Here is a 20417-nt window from a genome sequence, read left to right on the forward strand (position 1 = left end):
AACATGCAATCATAAATCAACAGCTATGTTACATATCATTATTATCATTATTTTTTAAAAATTTTGGACAAAATCCGCTTTGCTCCTGTGATTTAGATCAATTGTACTTTAGCCCCTATGATTTAGAAATAGTCAGTTACCTTTTGATTTGGGACTGAAGTGCAACTGTTATCTGTTCTGTCCAAACTAACAGAATTTGTAATACACTTGCCATGATCGACGTAAGTCTATTTTTCTTTTTAAATTATAAAATTAATGACAATTCTACCTTTCTCTTCATCTTCAATCACCAAATCCAGATTTTCATCTTCAATCACCAAACCCAGAAAGATCAATGATCAATTTCTAGATTTTCTCTAGAAAATTCATGGTAAAGTTTGGTAGAGTTTTAGAATTATGATTTGATAATAGAGTTGTATTTTGAGTTTGTAAGTTTTGAAATTATGATTTGAACGTGAAAAATTTGTTTGGTTATAAGTTTTGAAAAGAGTTTTGAATTGAATTTGAATTTTTTTGATGTGACATGTGATATTTAATTCAAAAACTTATAACTCATAACCAAACACACAATCCAAAATTCTATTCAAAACTCATAAAAAAAAATTAAAAATTTTGAAAATATTTTTTATTTAAAATTAAAAAAAAAAAAAAACACTGTTCTAGTCAACCGGGAGATGACCAGGTAGACGTGTTTTTAACCGTGTGCGTGGAATCAATTTTTAAAAGTTCTCACCAAACACCATACTCAAACTAAGGGGTGGAATTAAATTTATAAAGCTCTACCAAACAGTTATTTTTCGGGAAAACTCCCACTTTCTCATTTGGGTTGGGGGTTTCTCAACTGACCATCTTCTTTCAAAACCCAGTTGTTCCCTTTCCCCTATCCATCTCCCTCCGTCTCCACTCCAGCTATCTCGAAAACCTTTAAAAAAAAAATGATTTGAAGCAAACTCGATGGCAATGGAGTGGACAGCGAGACTGTCTAAGTAAAAGATGGAATAGCAAGCGAACTAATCGAAGGTGGGAATGGAGGAAATGACGGAGGAGTGGGTCTCTTTCTCGATCTCTCGATCTTCGCAAGGGTAAAGAGGAAGTAGATAGAGTGAATAGTTGGTCGGTGTGGAGGGAGAAGAGAGAGAGAGGGGGGGCTCGCACCGGTGGCGGGTGTGTGACGGGGAGGGACTAGAATGAATACAGATCGCCACCGGCCGAAGCTAGTGGTCACTATTTTATTCTTCGTATCCCAAGGCCTGCATGTTCTCATCCCGATTTCTTCAATGCTCATTCATAAACCCATGAAGTTTATTAAGAGCTCGTTTGGGATGTGGGTTAGCTTTTTGACTTTTAGTTTAGGGTTAAAAAGTTTCGTTTGGGATAAACTTTTTGACTTTTTTGACTTTTGTGAGAGAAAAAATGAAACGATTATGGGTTAGAGGTGACATTTTGTCATATTTGCCTAAAATAGCTAATTTTATCCTATATGACTATTTTAGCCCAAATATATATCCCAAACAGAGCCTAAGAGAAATGAAACATTCTACTCCTCCTTTTTATTTTATTTTATATTTTTGTTGCCTCTAAATGTTGATAAGATAATCAACGACATAAGATCTTTAGCTATATGTATATATATATATATATATATTCACAGAGTTAGATATCTATACATATATAAAATATACTTATATTTTATAATATATATATTTTATGTATATATTTTGTTATATTATATCATACATTATATATTTTTTATAATGAAATATGAGATTAAATTAGAAATAAAGTTTAAGAAGACAGAAAAATTGGTGAAATATCAATAAATCTCAAATAATGATGATGCTAACACTATGTGGAACTCGATGGCCACTTGTATGAGGAGAATCGCAAGGCAAGTGCTTGGAGAATCGAAAGGGACGGGACCCAACTCTAGGAAAACTTAGTGGTAGAGAGAAGAGGTTCAAGCGGCAGTTAAGGCAAAAAAAGAGTGCTTTTAAAAGTGGCAGAATGATAGAACTGAGGAAAACCTTAAGAGCTATAGATTGGCCAATAAGAATGTCAAAAAAGTAGTGAGAGAGGCTAAGTTGAAAGCTTATGATGACCTACACACTAGACAAGATAGTAAGGAGGGAGAAAAGATGGTATACGAACTTGCTAAGATACGGGAGAGGAAAACAAGAGATTTTAATCAAGTTAAGTGCATCAAGAGTGAGGATTCTAAGGTATTGGTGAAAGATGAAAAGATTCAAGAAAAATGGAAAAACTATTTTGAGAAACTATTAAATGAGGAATATGGAGGTACGGCAATAAGAGAAGAAATAGCTAATGATACGATAAACCAAGACTGTAGGCTCTATCGCAGGGTTAGGAACTTTGAAATGGAGATTGCATTTAAGAAGATGAAATCAAATAAGGCTTTAGGATCCGATGATATCCCTATTGAAGCTTGGAAGTGTTTGGGTAAAAAGGGAGTTTCTTAGTTGACTGGGTTGTTTAACAAAAATTTGTTGACTAGGAACATGCCAGATGAGAATTGCAACAACTATAAAGGAATCAAGAAAATGTGTCATCTAATGAAAGTGCGGGAGAGGGTGATGGAATACCGATTGCAAGATATAACAGAGGTGTCAGAGAATCAATTTGGGTTTATGCTTGGCAGGTCAACAATAGAAGCGATTTATCTTTTGAGGAGAGTAATAGAAAAGTATAGAGAAAAGAAAAGAAACATTCATATGGTATTTATCGACCTTGAGAAAGCATATGATAGACTGCCCCGAGATATAATATGGTGGATGTTAGAGAAAAAAAGGGTAACAAAAGGCTACATTGATGTGATTAGAGACACGTATGAAGGGGTGGTGACCACTATTAGATCGTCTGCTGGAGAGACAAGTGAAATTCCTATCATTGTAGGGTTACACCAAGGATCTACCTTAAGTACTTATCTTTTTACTTTAGTTATGGATGAGTTGACGAGCCATGGTGTATGTTTTTGCAGATGATATTGTGCTAGTGGATGAGACTAGAAAATGAGTTAACACAAAGTTAAAGATTTGGAGAAAAGCTCTTGAATCTAAAGGATTACGGATAAGTAGAACTAAGACAGAGTACATGGAGTGTAAATTTAGTAATAGTAACAATGAAAGCATAGGAGACATGAAGATTGAAAACCAAGAACTGCCTAAGAGTGAATGTTTTCGGTATTTAGGGTCGATTATCACAACAACAAGGGAGATTGATGCAGCTATGGCCCATAGGATTAAGGCGGGATAGTGTAAATGGAGAAGTGCGTCTGAAGTATTGTGCGATAAACAAATACCCACTAAACTAAAGGGTAAGTTCTATAGAACGGCTATTAGACCAGCGATGTTGTATGGGACGAAGTGTTGGGCAACCAAGAAACAATATGTAGATAAGATGAGGATGACCGAGATAAGGATGCTAAGGTAGATGTGTGGCAAGACTAGATAAGACAGAATTAGGAATGAGTATATTCGGGAATGGGTAAGAGTAGCACCGATAGAAGATAAGTTGAGAGAAAATCGATTGAGATGGTTTGGTCACATTCAACGGAGACCAACAGAGATAGTAGTGAAGAGATGAGATGCTGTAACGGTAGATGGGAGTGCTAGGGGACGAGGTAAGCCTAGATTAACGTTGATTAGCATTGTAAATAGAGATATGGATCTACTTAATTTGACTAACGAAATGGCCTTTGATAGGACCACGTGGAGAAGAATGATTCATGTAACCGACCCCATTTGATGGGACTTAAGAATTAGTTTGGTTTGGTTTGGTTTGGTATATTTTTTTCAAACGTAACAACATAACATAATAAAAAAAATTTCTTAGTATATTTTTCTCAAACATAATAATGTAATATTTCAAAAAAAAAAAGACTCTTTAGTGTATTTTTTTCAAACGTAACACTCCAATCAATGTAACACACAAAAACTCTTTATTTTTTTTCTAAATGTATCATTCTAGTCAATGTAACACACAAAAAATTCTTAGTGTATTTTTTTCCAAACACAGTATTTTAATGTAACACCAGAAAATCACATTACTAAAAATGTAGATTTTCACGCTTAACAACTAACGCTTCAGCCACCAATCCTCTCAAAAAGAATCTTCCACACTTCATATTTGCATTCTCATCCCAAAAACGAATCAAAAAATTGGAAAAATGAATCACAAAAAGACATTCACTTAAACTCAAATGATACCAAATCAAATAAATATAACTTTTCAAAATAAAAAAAAGGATTAATTGGTTTATAAGAAACTCTTAGTACTAAATGGATCAACATTTCCCCATATGAGATTTATGAGTAAATTTTTCTAGAAAAATTATGTAATTAAATTAAATTAATTGTATAATAGAAGAGATAGAATGAGAAAATAAAAAGGCAAAAGAAAAAAAAAATAGAAGGGTATTAAGGTCATTTTATATTTTCCATTAATAGTATTAGTGTTACACTTTAGTCTAAAATTACAAAAGAATAAGTGACTATTTCTAAATGATAAAAGGATAAAATCTGTGTTACATGGACTCGGCACTTTGGGGCGAAGTACCCGTGTCGACACGACACGACACGAGTGCGGGTGTGAGATCTGTGTCGGATTCGCGTGTTCTCTATCAGACACAGCTCTTTACAGACAGCAAAAGAACTGAAAGAGAGAGAGAAAGAGAGAACCTGGTTGCCTGTTGAAACGGCGAAGACATGGGTCGCTGCTTCGACATGCTCGATGCTCGATCTCCATCTCCTACTCCGTCTTCTCTCCCGTTTCTTGATCTCCTTCTCTGTGTTCTCTTTCGTCTCTCGATTTGTCGATCTCTCTTCCTCACCTCTCGTCTGTCGATGTTGATCTCGATCTCCCTCTACTCTCTCTCTCAGTCGCCGACTTCTTTCTTCTCTTCTCGTCTCTGTTCTCTCGATCTCCCTTTATTAGTATATAATATTAGTAGTCTATTAGTATATAATAGTAGATAATATAAATCTGATAATATAATAATATAATATATAATATTATTCTTTTCTCTTTTTTTTTTTTATTCAAATATAATATTATTCATATTATATTTATATTAACATATAGTATAAATTACATTAATATAATAATATATAATATTATTCATTCAAAAAAAACTATATAATATAATAAATCATAAATAATATAATTTTTATGTCTAAAATAAAAATATCTTATTTTATCATACATAATATAATTTATTTTATATCTAAAATAATTTTTATTTGTTATTTATATAATATAACTCATCTTCATATAATAAATATATATTTTTTTTAAAAACTATTTAACGTATCTTCATACCCGTATCCAAATTTGGATACATATTCACGTTGTAAGAGGGGCTAATTTGAGTCCACTAAATTATTTAGGCCCAATAGCCCAAGATTAGTGGGCCGAATTTATCGCAAGTCCAAGAATCGGTGGGCCCAGATTTATCGCCATCAAACGGATTGAATCGCTCTAAGCCTCGAAAGGGTTCGGATCCACGAACCTAAAGACTTACTCAGGCCCGGACTCGAAAGGGTATTAAGCAAGCCTAGAGATCCGAGGCACTCGGACTCGAAAGGATTCGGATCCACAAATCTAGAGATCCGAAGCACTTGGCTTCGAACGGATTCAGACGCAATCTAGAAGTCGCTCCGTTAATGAGTCCCAGAACACTTGCGGGCTCGGAGCTTTCCGGGATCTACGCACCAGAACCATGGGCGTAATGGAGTTCGAACAAAGGACCCGATCCCGAGGACGGTGAGTGGAGATAAATTCACTCTTCGGTTAAACTAGCCTATACCCGGGTCGAGGTGGCACGACCTCGGGAGGTCCATGAGACTCGGCAATATTTTGCGGCAGGACGTCCTCTGGGACTACCCCTGACCCTTTGGGATGATTGGGGATCATTGGTTAGGTGTGGCTAAGAAGAAGGGTTCGCCGAGGGATTGATCTCCCCTTCGGGGTTTTCTCATCCTCGGAGAAGTCACCTCCTCGGAGAGGTCACCTCCTCGGACAAGGTGGTTAGAGAGAATATCCCCCATGTGCCTTGCACATGGGCTCCATCCTACATCATGAGGTGCCTATAAATAGCACCCACCCATAGCTTTACAAGGGATGGATTTTGGAGATTTTTAACTCTTGGGAAAGAACTAATTTCCCTTCTCTATTATCAACCTTGAGAGTGAAAGTGGGAGATCCATGGGAGAGCCTTGCCATTATTCTATTCTCTAGCCATTTTGCCTTCTTCTTCACCCAATCTCTTATCTCCATCATCTCCTTTGTTGTTGTGTTCCTAAGTTGAGATTATTGAAGAATCTAAGCCTCTCATCATATTCTAGAGAATTCGAAGTTATTCTTCAAGGATCTTCGAAGATCTTCGAATTTTCCAACTCCTTTCTTGAACCCTCTCCTACATTTTTGGCGACTCTGCTGGGGAGGCGGATTGGTTAATGGTCTCAACGAGATCTGGAATCCACACAACTCCAACAAGGATGGCGGGAGAAGATGAAGTTCACCAACAAGGATCCTCTAATGGTGGTGATGACAGAACCACGACTCCAGATCAACCACTTTTGCTTGAAGCCATTCAAGGACTTCAAAATACTCAGCAAGAGATTCTTACCACTCTTCAGAATCTCACTCACACCATGTTGGTGATGAGTTCTAACTTTGCACCGGCGCCAAACGGAAATCAAACTGGTGGTGGAGTTATTCCCGCCGGAGCGCAAAATCAAATCAAAGGAGAAGTAGGCCCCAATCAGCCTATGGCTCATGGCAACACGGCCACAGTAATACATGCTCAAACCACAGTAGGCGGCAGCAGTTTGCCCATGCCCGGGCTCCATGGCGTGCCAAGCCAAGATCCAATGGTGACTAGGGGAGTTTCTGGTGTAATGAATGGCGCTCCGACGACTGTTGGTGTCCAGGAAAACATAAGGAGCATGATGGCGCAAAAGGGAGCTCTGCCCGTACCTAATCTTGTTACGCCACCAGTAAATGTTACCCAAGCACTAAACGGGCCTCCCTTGGTGCCAACAACAAATTTGCAAGCACAACCCGGTATAGCGGCGCCGTGCGGTGGACTCTACGGGCCTCAATTCAATATCCCATCACCAACTGGCTTGTCTATAGGCGCTGATGGCCAGTATCGTCAAATGTCCTCACCAATGATGAATTCGCAGCACCAGAATGGCCAAGTTGCCCCTAGCTCAGTCTTCAGGTCCATAAGCCAAGTCCCGAGAATACCACAATCAAACTCTCTCCCTCAACAGTTTCTTACTCTCACCGATGTGCAGGCCATGTTCGACCTCGAACGGGGCAAGAGGACCTTACCCTCTTTGCCTGATCCAGACGTCAAGCCGCCTTACCCCATTGAGATACTGAGCTATACATACCCTGAGGGGTATACAGTGCCAAAGTTCATCAAGTTCGACGGCAAACAAGGAAATGCCCGAGAACATGTTGTGCGATTTATCGAGACTCTGGGTATTCATGGTTCAAACCACGTCCTCCGATTGAGAGAATTCTCTAAGTCCCTCACCGACCGAGCATATAGTTGGTATGTTAATTTGGCCCCAAACTCTGTCCGAAGTTGGGAGGAAATGGTTAACAAATTCCACTCCAAGTTCTTTCAAGTGGCGGAGAAGGTGACCACACTTACATTGTGTAAAGAGAAGCAACAAGAAAGTGAAGACATCCTTGACTACGTCAAAAGGTTTCAGGACAAGGCCATAGATTGTCATGAAGCAGTTGAGGAGAGTTATCTGGTTCAAATCTGTTTAGAAGGGGCATTGAGCAGGTACAAAATGTTTCTAGTTAATCACAAGCTACCCACCTTCTCGGCATTAATAGAAGCAGCTCGGAACATTAGCATTCCTCAGGCTCAGGAGTCCGGATTTAAGGCCAGTTACAAGACTAGTTTCAAATCGTCTCGTGGACCTATTGTTGCTGCTGCCTCTGCCCCAAATACCCGAAATTCACAAGGAGAAGGTCATAGAGGCCAGAAGAGAAAGCAATATAATGGTGAAAAGGGGAATGTTTCTTATCCATGTGGAATCGAGGAAGTGAAAGCTCTAGTTAAGGAATGGGTGGCCGACGGAGAGCTAAAATTGCCTTATGTCGAAGAAATGCCATCAAAAAAGGACCGCGAGAGCCCTGAATTTTGTGTCTACCATCGTACATTGAAACATCCGACAAAGAAGTGTTGGACTCTCAGGAAAATCTTCAGAGATAAAGTCGAGGCAGACGAATTGAGGTTCAAAAAGCGAGGGACTTAAGACATCCGAGAACAACCATATCCTCAACACCGAGACAAGGGCAAGAATGTTGCTATGATAGCTTATGAAGGCTCGATGATTGAGGCTATCGCCAATCTTGATGACGATGACTGTTATCTGGACGACATCCTCGAGCCAGAGAGTGAGCAAGTTTACTATGGAAGCGCTCTCGATCCAGAGGGCAGAACATTTATGACTCATGGCGAAGATCCCTTTGATCCAGAAGGAGGAGAAGAGTACTATGGAAGAGGAGGACACCATGTTTATGTGGCATCTTATTTTAAAGAGACCGAGGAGATGGTTAACTACGAGCCTCCAAGAATGGAAAAAGATCCGGATCACTATGCCAAAACCTTGCAAGACTGTGTAAAGTTCAAGCAGTTCTTTGACCAGGTTGGACTTTCTAAGGAGGCAAGAACAAAAATCACCAAGTCTATCATTAATATAGCCGAGGCACACCATGAGGAATGCATGTCGACTGAGGGATCTATCCCGAGGAAGGCAAAAGAGCAATCTAGTGCCATTACTTTCTCCGAGGTTGATCGGAAGTATCCTGTTTCTCACAACTGCCCGCTTTATGTGACTGCTTTTATTAACGGGGTTGAGTTCAAAAGGGCCTTTCTAGATAGTAGAGCCTCTATCAACATTATGACTCGCGCTACTCTAGAAAAGGCCGGAATCTCTGAAGAGCGCATTATGAAGCAGCCGATAGTCATCATTGGCTTCGGTGGAGAAAGGAGAGTTACTATTGGATGCGTAACAGTTGATTTAGCCGTCGGAGAGATTCACTCGGCCACCAAGTTCCATATTATCGATTCCGAGGAAAACTACCACATCATCCTAGGGAGGACCTGGATGCATAGACATGGGGCTATACCATCAAGTTATCATCAGTGTGTTAAGGCTAAATGGGGAAAGAAGACGGTGACAATTCAGGCTACAGAAAGGCCTTTCGAGGTCCATGAAGCTCATTATTCTGATGCCATCTACTTCACCGAACTGGCTGTCGAAGAAGTTCCCACCACCTCTAAGCCTCGGGGGGTCAAAATTCCTCGTTGGGAGGATATCAAAGATGACAAGGAGCCGATGGCAGAATCAAGTAAGCGGGCGGTGTCTAGACCAGAAAGTCCGCCTATTCCTCGAAAGGTAATGAAAGTCCGAGAAGGAGGCAAGATGGTGTACTATTTATGAAGGTGCGGGGAGTCGGTTTCTTTAGTCACCGACTCCGAGTCAAAAGAAGAGCCTCCTGACAATGATATAGTAATAAAGCCTGAAGTAGCTCCAGAATGCATGCAAGATGGGCCGAAGCCTCAGCCTGAACAACTTATTGAAATAGATTTGAGTGATGGACAAGATGCACCGAGGCCGGTATTCATAAGTTCGAGCCTTAGCCCAGATGAAGACGAGGTCAAATCTATCAGAGCAATGCCTCCCCCGCATTCTCAGAAGGAGTTAAAGAAGTTCCTCGGGAATGTGTCTTATATTCGGAGGTTCATCCCAGCACTTGCAGAGATCTCTGCCCCTTTCGGTTCATTGTTAAAAGGAGATGCCAAGTTCGAGTGGAACCAGGAGCACCAAAAGGCCTTTGAGAGAATCAAGGCGGCCTTGACCTCGCCTCAGACCATGATAGCCCCGCAGCCCGGGATACCTCTAATGTTGTACTTAATTTCAACCCCCAAGTCCATAGGGGCATTATTGGTCAAAGATGTAGATGGAGCAGAACGCCCCGTGTATTACATCAGCCAGAAGATTCGAGGAGCAGAAGTCCGATATACTCCGGTAGAGAGACATTGTTTAGCTTTGGTATTCACTGCCCAAAAGCTCAGACATTACTTCTCAGCACATCAGATTCAGATTATTACTAGAAGTGATCCAATCCAATACCTCCTCAGCAAGCTTGCTCTAACCGGGAAGGTGGCAAGATGGTTGTTAGCACTGGGTGAATTCGAGATCACATGTGTAGCTCCCAAGGCGATCAAAATCCAAGCCTTTGCTGACCTCCTTGCTCAATTTCCAAGTGGTGACTATGAACCAGTGAATGAAAAATTAAGAGGAGAGGTGCATGCAGCTATGGCTTCCGAGGAAAGCTTTTGGACATTGAGCTTTGACGGAGCAACAGCCGGAGGTAAAGGAGGAACCGAGATAGTCCTTACAAGTAAAAGTGGGGAAAAGTTTTACTTATCTTATAAGCTGGATTTCTATTGTTCGAATAATGAAGCCGAGTATGAGGCTCTTATGATAGGCTTGATAGCGGCTGAGAAACACAGTATCAAGAAGATTCAGATTCGGGGGGACTCAAAGTTGATAGTGAAGCAAGTTTCAGGACAGTTCGTCTTAAAGGAGCCTGCCTTGGCCACATATCGAACAACAGTCCAAAGGCTTCTTGACAAATTTCAGAAGGTCGAAATAGAGCATGTGCCTCGTTCCGACAACAAGTTTTTAGATGCCCTCGCTACATTAGGGGCAAGAGTTGGTATCCCAGAGGAGGAGGCGACAATCATTATCAAGAAGAGAATAGAGCCTTCGATAATACCTGAAAACAAAGGCCTTCCGGAGGACTGGAGAGGAGAAGTCCTCGAACAACTCAGAAGCAAAGTTGGAAAATTGACTATGGCCCAGCTTGCCCAATTCACAATTATTCAAGGTGAACTTTACTTCCGAGGAGGTACCGGATTCCTAGCCCGGTGTGTTGGCCAACAAGAAGAAAGTTTCCGACTACAACAGATCCATGAAAAGTCTTGCGGGGATGAGGATATCAGTCTGTACAGAAAGATCCAAAGACATGGCTATGAGGGTGCATGATGGCCACAACCCGAGCAGCTGGTGAAAGCTTTCCAAATGATCTTGCAACTCTAGGGGCAAATTTCAACATTTCGTGGAAGAAGTCTATCTATGACATTTACAGTTTGCATTTACTACATTGTCCAAGAAGTTCTATCTTTCTTATGTTATGAAGAAATTTATTTCCTCCATATTATGTATCTCCATTAGAAGTTATTTTCTCTACATTGTATATCTTCATTGTGTTATGTTGCTTGAAACAGTTCTCAATTTTTTGTTGCCCCTCAAAGAAGAAAGATGAATAGTAGACTCGGTTACCAACCTTAAGAGACCTTTCTTGACATAGTAGAAATATACTCCCACTCAGACCTCCGAAGAGCAGCTATTGCTTCCATCAATGTAAGCTTTGAGGGTCTTTCTTATTGAAGCAGAGTGTGTGTTCCCACTCGGACTTCCGAAGAGCAGCCCTCGCTTCTATCAGTGCGAGTCTCAAGGATCTTTCTTGCTGAAGTAGAGCGTGTGCTTCCACTCAGACTTTCGAAGAACAGATCTTGTTTCCATCAGCGTGAGCTTCGAGGATCTTTCTTGCTAAAGTAGAGTGTGTTCTCCGCCTCAGACTTTCGAAGAACAGATCTCGCTTCCGCCAGTGCGAGCTTTGAGGAATGGTCTTTGCTTCCATTAGCTGCCGAAGTAGAAGTGTGCATCCACTCGGACTTCCGAGAGACAGCCTTGTTTCTGCTCGGACTTCTGAAGGAGAGCCTTCCGAAGGACAACTCATGCTCTCATTAGTGCGGGTCTGAAGAACAGCCCTTGATTTCATCAATACGAGCTCCGAGGATATTTCTTTTCAAAGTGGAGTGGACTCTTACTCGAACTCCCGAGGGATAGCCTTTGCTTCCATTAGCTGCCAAAGTAGAAGTGCGCATCCACTCGGACTTCCGAGAGACAGCCTTGTTTCTGCTCGGACTTCCGAGGGACAGCCTTGTTTCTGCTCAAACTTCTGAGGGACAACCTTGTTTCTGCTAAAACTTCTGAAGGACAGCCTTGTTTCTGCTCAGACTTCTGAGGGAGAACCTTGTTTCTGCTCGAACTTCAGAGGAACAGCCCTGCTTCTGCTCGAACTTCTGGGAGACAGTCTTTACTTCTGTTGGTGCAAGCTTGGTAGACTCGGTTATCTTCCAGAGGAATCTTTCTTGCCAAAGTAGGGTGTATGCTACTTTCGGACTCCCGAGGGACAGTCTTGCTTCTGTTCGGACTTCCGAGGAACAACCCTTGCTCTCATTAGTGCGGGTTCTAAGGGCCCCGAGGTCGTGGATCTCAATCAAGAATTTATTTGTCTGAAATAGTAAAACCGACAAATGAGATGAGCAATATCAATTTTATATCATGATTCAGGCGTTATCAGAATGGGACAACATCAGCAAATAATAATGATTTATTTAAGCTCCTACAATTTTATTCCTTTGAGCGAGTTCATGAAAAATGCAACAATCAAGATTTTCTCTTCGGGCTGGTTCCTCTCAAGCCGACGTAAAGCTACAACGGTCACACAAAATTTTGGCATCAGCTATGTATTTCCCAAGCATCCACAAGTTAAACAAACAACAATATATCATCTTTATTATTCAACGAGGTATTTCATCATATCAACAAGTCCTACGATGAATTCTACATCAGGAGTTCAAACATGATATCTAATATTCTCGGGGTTGCAACAATCAATCATTCGATAACAAAATTTATATTCAACATTACGAGTTTCATTACTGAAATCATTCCATCGAGTATCAACAACAACAACAACAACAACAAATATTTGTTTGTTCTACTCCTTTCAATACTATCAAACATGGAGTGATAAATATATTTATATATTCAACAAGAGGAAGAGGGAACCGAATTTCATACTCACAAATTTGGGACTGTTAGAGGGGTAAAGTCCGAAGCCGATGTTGGAAATTCAAGTTGAAATCAGAAAGGTTTTACAGACTGTAATCAACAGGACTGAGCTAGGCTGGGCAAGACCACGCACGTTGCGTTGAATGGGCGAACGTGCGTGGTCGGCGTTGGACAGTTAAGGACGAAGGCAGTGTTGAAGACGTAGCAGAGTCGGCGTCGATCAAGATCAACAAGACTGGGCTAGGCTTGGCAAGACCACACATGTTGCGTTGAGTGAGCGAACGTGCGTGGTCGGCGTCAGATAAGTTGAAGCCGGAAGCAACGCTGGTACCACAGAAGAGTCAGCAACCACACACGTTGCGTTGAGAGGGCGAACGTGTGTGGTTTGCATTGGACCGTCGAAGCCGGAGGAAGAGTTTCAGCAAAGAGAGGCCAATGGTAGGCTGGTTCGGTCTTGGCGCAAGGCATCAAGCGTGACATCAGTCCTATCACATCTCCACCCGTGACATCAATATTTCAATGCAAGCATCAAATATTCTATTTATGTTAGATTTGTCAACATGAGTTCAAGATTTGGTAACAGTGGTTCAAACACATAAGTGAGCAGTAAAATTTCATCATTCTCGGATTTAACAAGTCTCAGCAGTATAGTTCAGATCCCAAGTGAGGATTCAAAATGTATTTTATCAAGCATTATCAACAGATATTTATGTTCAAACTCAGTGATTCAGCTACCTCTGTAAAACAAAGATTGCAAAATTCCAAATATGTATTTCACAAATCCAAGTTCATGAGCATAAAGATCCAAAAATATAAGAAGAATAAGAAGAGGGTTTTGACAAAAAACAGTTTACAGATCTGAAACAGTTTTGAAGAAATAAAAAAATGGGCGGGAGCAAGCACTATGGAAGCAAGAAATAGACCGAACCAAGCACCAAAAATGGCCCAAGACAGTCAGAACAGGTCAGTGGCAGCACGTATCTCTCGCACGAACAATGGGTGAGAAATGAACTGGGCAGACCATCGCCGCGTTGAGTCGGCGACGTGGTCGGCATTCAATAGTCACGGCTGAGCTAATGGGTGTGCAAGCAAAACCAAAATCCATGTGGTCCAAACTCTGAAAATATCGCCGAGATTGCGCTAGGCAAAACCACACACGACGCGTTGAGTGGGCGGCGTGTGTGGGTGGCGCTGAACAGCCAGAGCAGGAGGGGAAGTCGCGGCAGTGAGGAGCCAAGTTATCAATCACAAGCGGCACAACCAGTGTTGACAAAGGGCTGGACAGTGACGCACTGGGCTGGTGATAGCGAGTTGGTGGCGTTTTGGGTCGCAGCATCATTGGCGTCCGGAGCCACGACATGAACAGTGGGCTAGAAGGATGCTGGGCAGGCCAACACCGCGTTGAGTGGGCGGCGTGGCCAGCACTGGTCGGTCGCGGCTGGTAGCAACAGTGAGGTCGCAGATGTTAGACACAAGGCACGCAGGACGTGCGAGCTGGTGGTTGCGCGCAGGGCAGGTGCGAACCGAGCTCGCAAGCAAGCAACAACCGTGATACCGCAGCAGAGTTGTTGTCGGAGCTGGCCAACCGTAGCAGCGGTAGTGGTTTCGCAGACGAGTCGGCGTCGGCATTGGTCGGCGAAATCGAGCTCCGATGTGCCTAGATCTCTGAGGAGAAGAGCTGGGTTGGTCTCTCGTATTAGAAAGAGAAAGCGCCGCAACGGCTGAATCAGAGAAGAAAGAGAAGGGCTATTATTTAGGGTGTTCTCTTTTTCTTTAAATAAAAAAAAAAAAAGGGTTTGATGCTTAGAATATTCTTTCATATTCTGGATATATTATATATATATATATATATACAAGGGCTTGCCGTATTTCCAAATCAAAAAAAAAATGTTTGAGCCTTAAAAAAAAAAAAAAAAAAAAAAAAAAAAAAAAAAATTTGCTTGTCAATTTTTTCTGTAAATTGAAGTGCGTCATCAATTTTATCCATAGGCTCTGTCGTGACAACATGTTTTTTTTTTTTTTTTGGGAAACGTGATGCGAAGCAGGGTCGAAGAAATGATAGTATGCATGTCTGAGAAATTTAAAATTTCTCATACACGCAAGGGGCAAATATAAGAGGGGCTAATTTGAGCCCACTAAATTATTTAGGCCCAATAGCCCAAGATTAGTGGGCCCGAATTTATCGCAAGTCCAAGAATCGGTGGGCCCAGATTTATCGCCATCAAACGGATTGAATCGCTCTAAGCCTCGAAAGGGTTCGGATCCACGAACCTAGAGACTTACTCGGGCCCGGACTCGAAAGGGTATTAAGCAAGCCTAGAGATCCGAGGCACTCGGACTCGAAAGGATTCGGATCCACAAATCTAGAGATCCGAAGCACTTGGCTTCGAACGGATTCAGACGCAATCTAGAAGTCGCTCCGTTAATGAGTCCCAGAACACTTGCGGGCTCGGAGCTTTTCGGGATCTACGCACCAGAACCATGGGCGTAATGGAGTTCGAACAAAGGACCCGATCCCGAGGACGGTGAGTGGAGATAAATTCACTCTTCGGTTAAACTAGCCTATACCTGGGTCGAGGTGGCACGACCCCGGGGGGTCCATGAGACTCGGCAATATTTTGCGGCAGGACGTCCTCTGGGACTACCCCTGACCCTTTGGGATGATTGGGGATCATTGGTTAGGTGTGGCTAAGAAGAAGGGTTCGCCGAGGGATTGATCTCCCCTTCGGGGTTTTCTCATCCTCGGAGAAGTCACCTCCTCGGAGAGGTCACCTCCTCGGACAAGGTGGTTAGAGAGAATATCCCCCATGTGCCTTGCACATGGGCTCCATCCTACATCATGAGGTGCCTATAAATAGCACCCACCCATAGCTTTACAAGGGATGGATTTTGGAGATTTTTAACTCTTGGGAAAGAACTAATTTCCCTTCTCCATTATCAACCTTGAGAGTGAAAGTGGGAGATCCATAGGAGAGCCTTGCCATTATTCTATTCTCTAGCCATTTTGCCTTCTTCTTCACCCAATCTCTTATCTCCATCATCTCCTTTGTTGTTGTGTTCCTAAGTTGAGATTATTGAAGAATCTAAGCCTCTCATCATATTCTAGAGAATTCGAAGTTATTCTTCAAGGATCTTCGAAGATCTTCGAATTTTCCAACTCCTTTCTTGAACCCTCTCCTACACACGTATCCTTAATTTTTAATTTTAAGGTGTCTGACCCTTAGATACGCACCCGCACCCGCACCCGATACCCGTATCCGAGTCCCAGTAACATAGGATAAAATATAAATGGCTTAAACCATAGATGACAAAACGAATTTTGCCCTTTATTTGTTAATCGTTGAGTATTTGTCTCTCTCATTTTTTCCAGTGATTATTTTTTACATAAGGAATTAATCATGTATGCCCATTTAATCAGTGATACATGATATATAGCAATTTTAATTTGACATGGGCTTGAACTGGAGGTGTGGTTGGTGTAAGACTCTCATGGTCTCAGTCCAACAAGTAATTTTTGTATATGGATAATGTATTTGTTATTAAGGATTAAAAAAATATGAATTTTTTATTTTGATATATTTTTTTTAAATTCATTAACAACATAAAAAGTACAATTATTACCATTGATATTCTCAAAAAAATATAGTATTAGAGGGTAATTTTGTAAAATTAAATGTTTTTAAAGTGGAATAATTGTATTACCAAAAAAAGTTAGATTCTACTTAAGGGACTATTATTTTGGGACGGAGAGAGTACCATAAATTAATTGGCTCAAATTTGTTTTCAGTTCATTGCTGGGGGATAAGCTCCGTCCGTGCCTCATCTCTATATACCTCTCTATACTATTTTTATAAGTTTTAATTCGGATCCGCACTAATGATCCGAACCATTTATCTTGTACAGGTCTAAATTGAAACTTACAAAAAGAGTATGGAGAGATGAAATATGAAGGAGAGCTTATCTCCTTGTTGGGCTTTAATGGAAACCACCATGAAACAGTGATTTAAATCGTTTATTTTGCCATATTTTGTGTAGATTATTTAAAATAAATAAATTGATCCAATAAGTATAACTATATAACTTTGTTATATTTTTCGTCAAAAAATTGAATGATAAATTTTTAAAATTATACTCTTGTTAATTTTTTGAAGTTATATCTAATAAAATTATATAGTAAATATAATTATAGAATCAATGTGATTTTTTTGTCTACACGTAAAATTTTACAAAATAAATAGTTCAAATTATCAAAATACGTCTTATAATGAGTCATACAAAACCTGACAGTACCCTACGTGGACTTTATGTGGACTAGAGAAAAGCAAATGTTTCAAATCATACAAATGAAATCCGTGATGAGTTAGAATCAATGAAATTGAGTTATAGAAAACAGCATGTTGTATATAAAGAAAGAAATAGTGGTAAAAGATTGAATTACCCTTGTTCCTTGTTGTAATAGCAACGTGCAGGAGTGGTTGGCCATCCTTGAGCATATTTTGAGCGTCAACATTCGAAGCAACGAATTGCATCATAAGCTCAAAGAGCTCCTCATGCCCTGCTTCGGCTGCCATATACAAGGGTGACTTTTTTTCCCGATTCGGAACACATGAAGTTATTTGACTTCCAGGCCGCTTAAACAAAAACAAAGCCACCTCGTATTGATGATCCTTTACGGCCATATGTAATGGAGTATTCCCTTGTTTATTTTGCGAGTTTAAAAGCTCCTGCAGCGCTGCTTCAGTTTCTAGCCCCGAATAAATCACAAACTGGGAAACATTAGTGATCAAAGACTTGACTATAGATAGATGACCACCAGCTGCAGCAAGATGTAGAGGATGATCATTGTTGTAGTTTTTGCTCTTGAAAAGGTCTGGGCATCTACTTTTGATTGGTTCCACTAGATGGTGATGGCCTAGTCTTGCGGCGATATGAAGAATCGTGTCGCCTCGCGGGGTGAGTTGGTTGAGAAGATTGAGTTCGGAGTCTTGTTGTAGTGCTGTTGTCAGGCCATGGATGTCTCCAGCTATAGCTGCCCTGTATATTGCAGCTTCCATAGAATTAGATCTCCCAAAATCAGACACCTTATATTCGTATCTGTCATGTGTATCTGTTTCTGTAATATCTATTTCCCTGTCCAGTGGCGCTGTTTCTGTAAAATCTATTCCCCTGTCCGGTGGCGCTGTTTTTCTAAAAGCTACTCCCCTGTCCATTGGCGGCGGAGACACAAAATCTACATCCCTGTACCTTGGCGGCGGAAAGCAATAAGCTACATTATCCCTGTCCATTCACGGAATCAGAAAATTAAATTAGAAGGGACTTATTAATTATAATATTAAAAATTTTTACAAAAATATTTCATGTAAGTTTTTACGATTGATATCCAGAAATATCATAAAAATAATGTTATTTATAACTAATGTATCATTAACAATACAAAAAAAAAAATATGGATACAAGTTTTAACATAAATTATATAATGATAAATTTTTTTTATACAAAATTTGATTAAAAATTCAATATAATGGTAATATATGTGATATCACCAACTAATAGTACATAAACACATAGAGAGTGAACCTCATATGTGAAATGTAATTAACAATGCAATAAATTTCATATATTTATAGTGAGATTACTTATACTTACATGTCAATAATAATGATATCATCGTTACATTAAAAAATTTTCATAAATAATATGATTTATAGTAGTTTTTTTCATTTTCAATTAAAACAACAATTATTGTTTTCATAATTTTTAAAATGTCATTAACATTTCATTCTAATAATATTTTTGTAATTTTTTTATTTAAAATATTTTTTTTATGTTAACAAAATTTAAAAAAAAAATTAAAAAAAAAAAAATCCCAAAATCCAAGGGTGTACGTGACCCCTGCCTTACCTCCATCTTCTCATCTCTAATCCCATCTCTATATCACCAGAGCCTTCCACCCTGAAGCCGGCCTTCTAGGCTTTGTCGGCCTTCTAAGTTTTGTCGCTATTGTACCCATTTCAGATGTACGGCTTGCACCTCTCTCTCTCTCTCTCTCTCTCTCCCCCCTTCTCCCCTTCCTTCCTTCCTTCTCTGTTTGTGTTTGGTTGTTGTACTCCTGGGTTAGTGTTTCTGTGTGGTTAATACATATAAATGTCGGCATATCATATATATATATATATATATATATATGTAAGAGGATTCCCTCCCCGGACTGTTTGGCCCATGGGGTTCAAAAAGGGATGCGTTTTAACAATCTGAATCGTTTATTTTGTTGAATATTTTACATATTTCATTCAAAAAATAAAAAATTATGCCGATTTAATAATTGAAACTTGTTCAATTTATTGTGTTTTTTACAAAAAAAATAAATGACAATTGTCTTTTTAAAAATGAATCATATATTTTTCTCATGACAAAAATAATAAATTGAACAAGTTACCGTTATCGGATCGACTTAATTTTTTTGTGTGGATGAAATATACAAAGTGTTTGACAAAATGAACAGTTCGAATCATCGAAACAGGGCCTATAATGAGCCCCACGGGTCCAAACAACACTCTCCAATCTAAAATCTAGACTAGAGAGAATCCTCCTCCGTTGCCTATGTATTAGTATTAAAATTAAGCAATGTTGGTTATGGCTTTATAATCTATTCTTGCTATATTTCAAGTGGTGTTTGATTATGACATATTATCATATTGGTTATGATTCAGTAATAATGTATTGTGATTTTAATTTTGGTTTAACGTGTTTGATTAATATTAGTTAAGTTATGATATAAAGTAAGTTATAACCAACATCACAAAAAATAAGAATATTATTTCTAAATTTTATTTTTGTCAATAAAAAAAATCCAATTTAAGCAATCAATACAAATTTAATTTAGTAGCATAGTTAAAATAAAATCAACTATTGCGAAATTCAACTTAAATTTTCAGTAATTTCTTGGTTCACTTGCCCTCGGCCAATATGAAATCAATAATATTGTAATCAAGTTTTTAGTACTTCCTTCGTCGGCTTTCCCTCAGCCAATATGAAAGCAAGAACATTGTAACGTCAATATAAATAGAATTTTATGTAATACATATAGATAGATAGATTTGGTTCTCAAGTATATATATTAACCCAATTCTATCGAATTGATGATTTAAAAATCTAAAACTGAAACTAATGTGCTTAAAAATCAAACCAACCCAACTCACAAAAGGTCGGTTCATCCCGTGACATTAAATATTTTGTTCACCCTAATATGACATTCTCTATGTTCTTATATTTTAAAAATTGTCAATTACTAATATTAATCCACTCTCACTATTTTACTAAAGTTGAAATTTGTTACGTTTTCTAATCAATATGAAATTGTATAGGAATTGGATCCTCTTCTGTCCATGATTTAAATTAAAGGTTGTTGTTGGAATCCGCAAGACTCACCACAAGTCTCATTTT

The 20417-nt window shown here is 39.6% G+C and overlaps 1 protein-coding gene across 2 annotated transcripts in view; it reads right to left on the reverse strand.

Moving 5' to 3' along the window:
- LOC114265032 (protein ACCELERATED CELL DEATH 6) overlaps positions 1 to 19126 on the reverse strand; it is a 32259-nt gene extending 13133 nt beyond the window's left edge. Inside the window, exons 1-2 of one of the 2 annotated variants that reach the window (XM_082878973.1) lie at positions 18879 to 19126; positions 17416 to 18254 (exon numbers count right to left, since the gene is read on the reverse strand). In XM_082878973.1, coding sequence (XP_082735099.1) covers positions 17416 to 18254; positions 18879 to 18904 — 865 coding nt within the window. In that variant the 5' untranslated portion in view covers positions 18905 to 19126. The remainder of the gene's footprint in view (positions 1 to 17415; positions 18255 to 18878) is intronic. The other variant, XM_082878974.1, reaches the window with a different exon arrangement.
- Positions 19127 to 20417: the final 1291 nt, after the last annotated feature.

This window comes from Camellia sinensis, chromosome 7 (assembly GCF_055761805.1).
Source record: "Camellia sinensis isolate YWXY chromosome 7, ASM5576180v1, whole genome shotgun sequence".
Classification (NCBI taxonomy): Eukaryota; Viridiplantae; Streptophyta; class Magnoliopsida; order Ericales; family Theaceae; genus Camellia; species Camellia sinensis.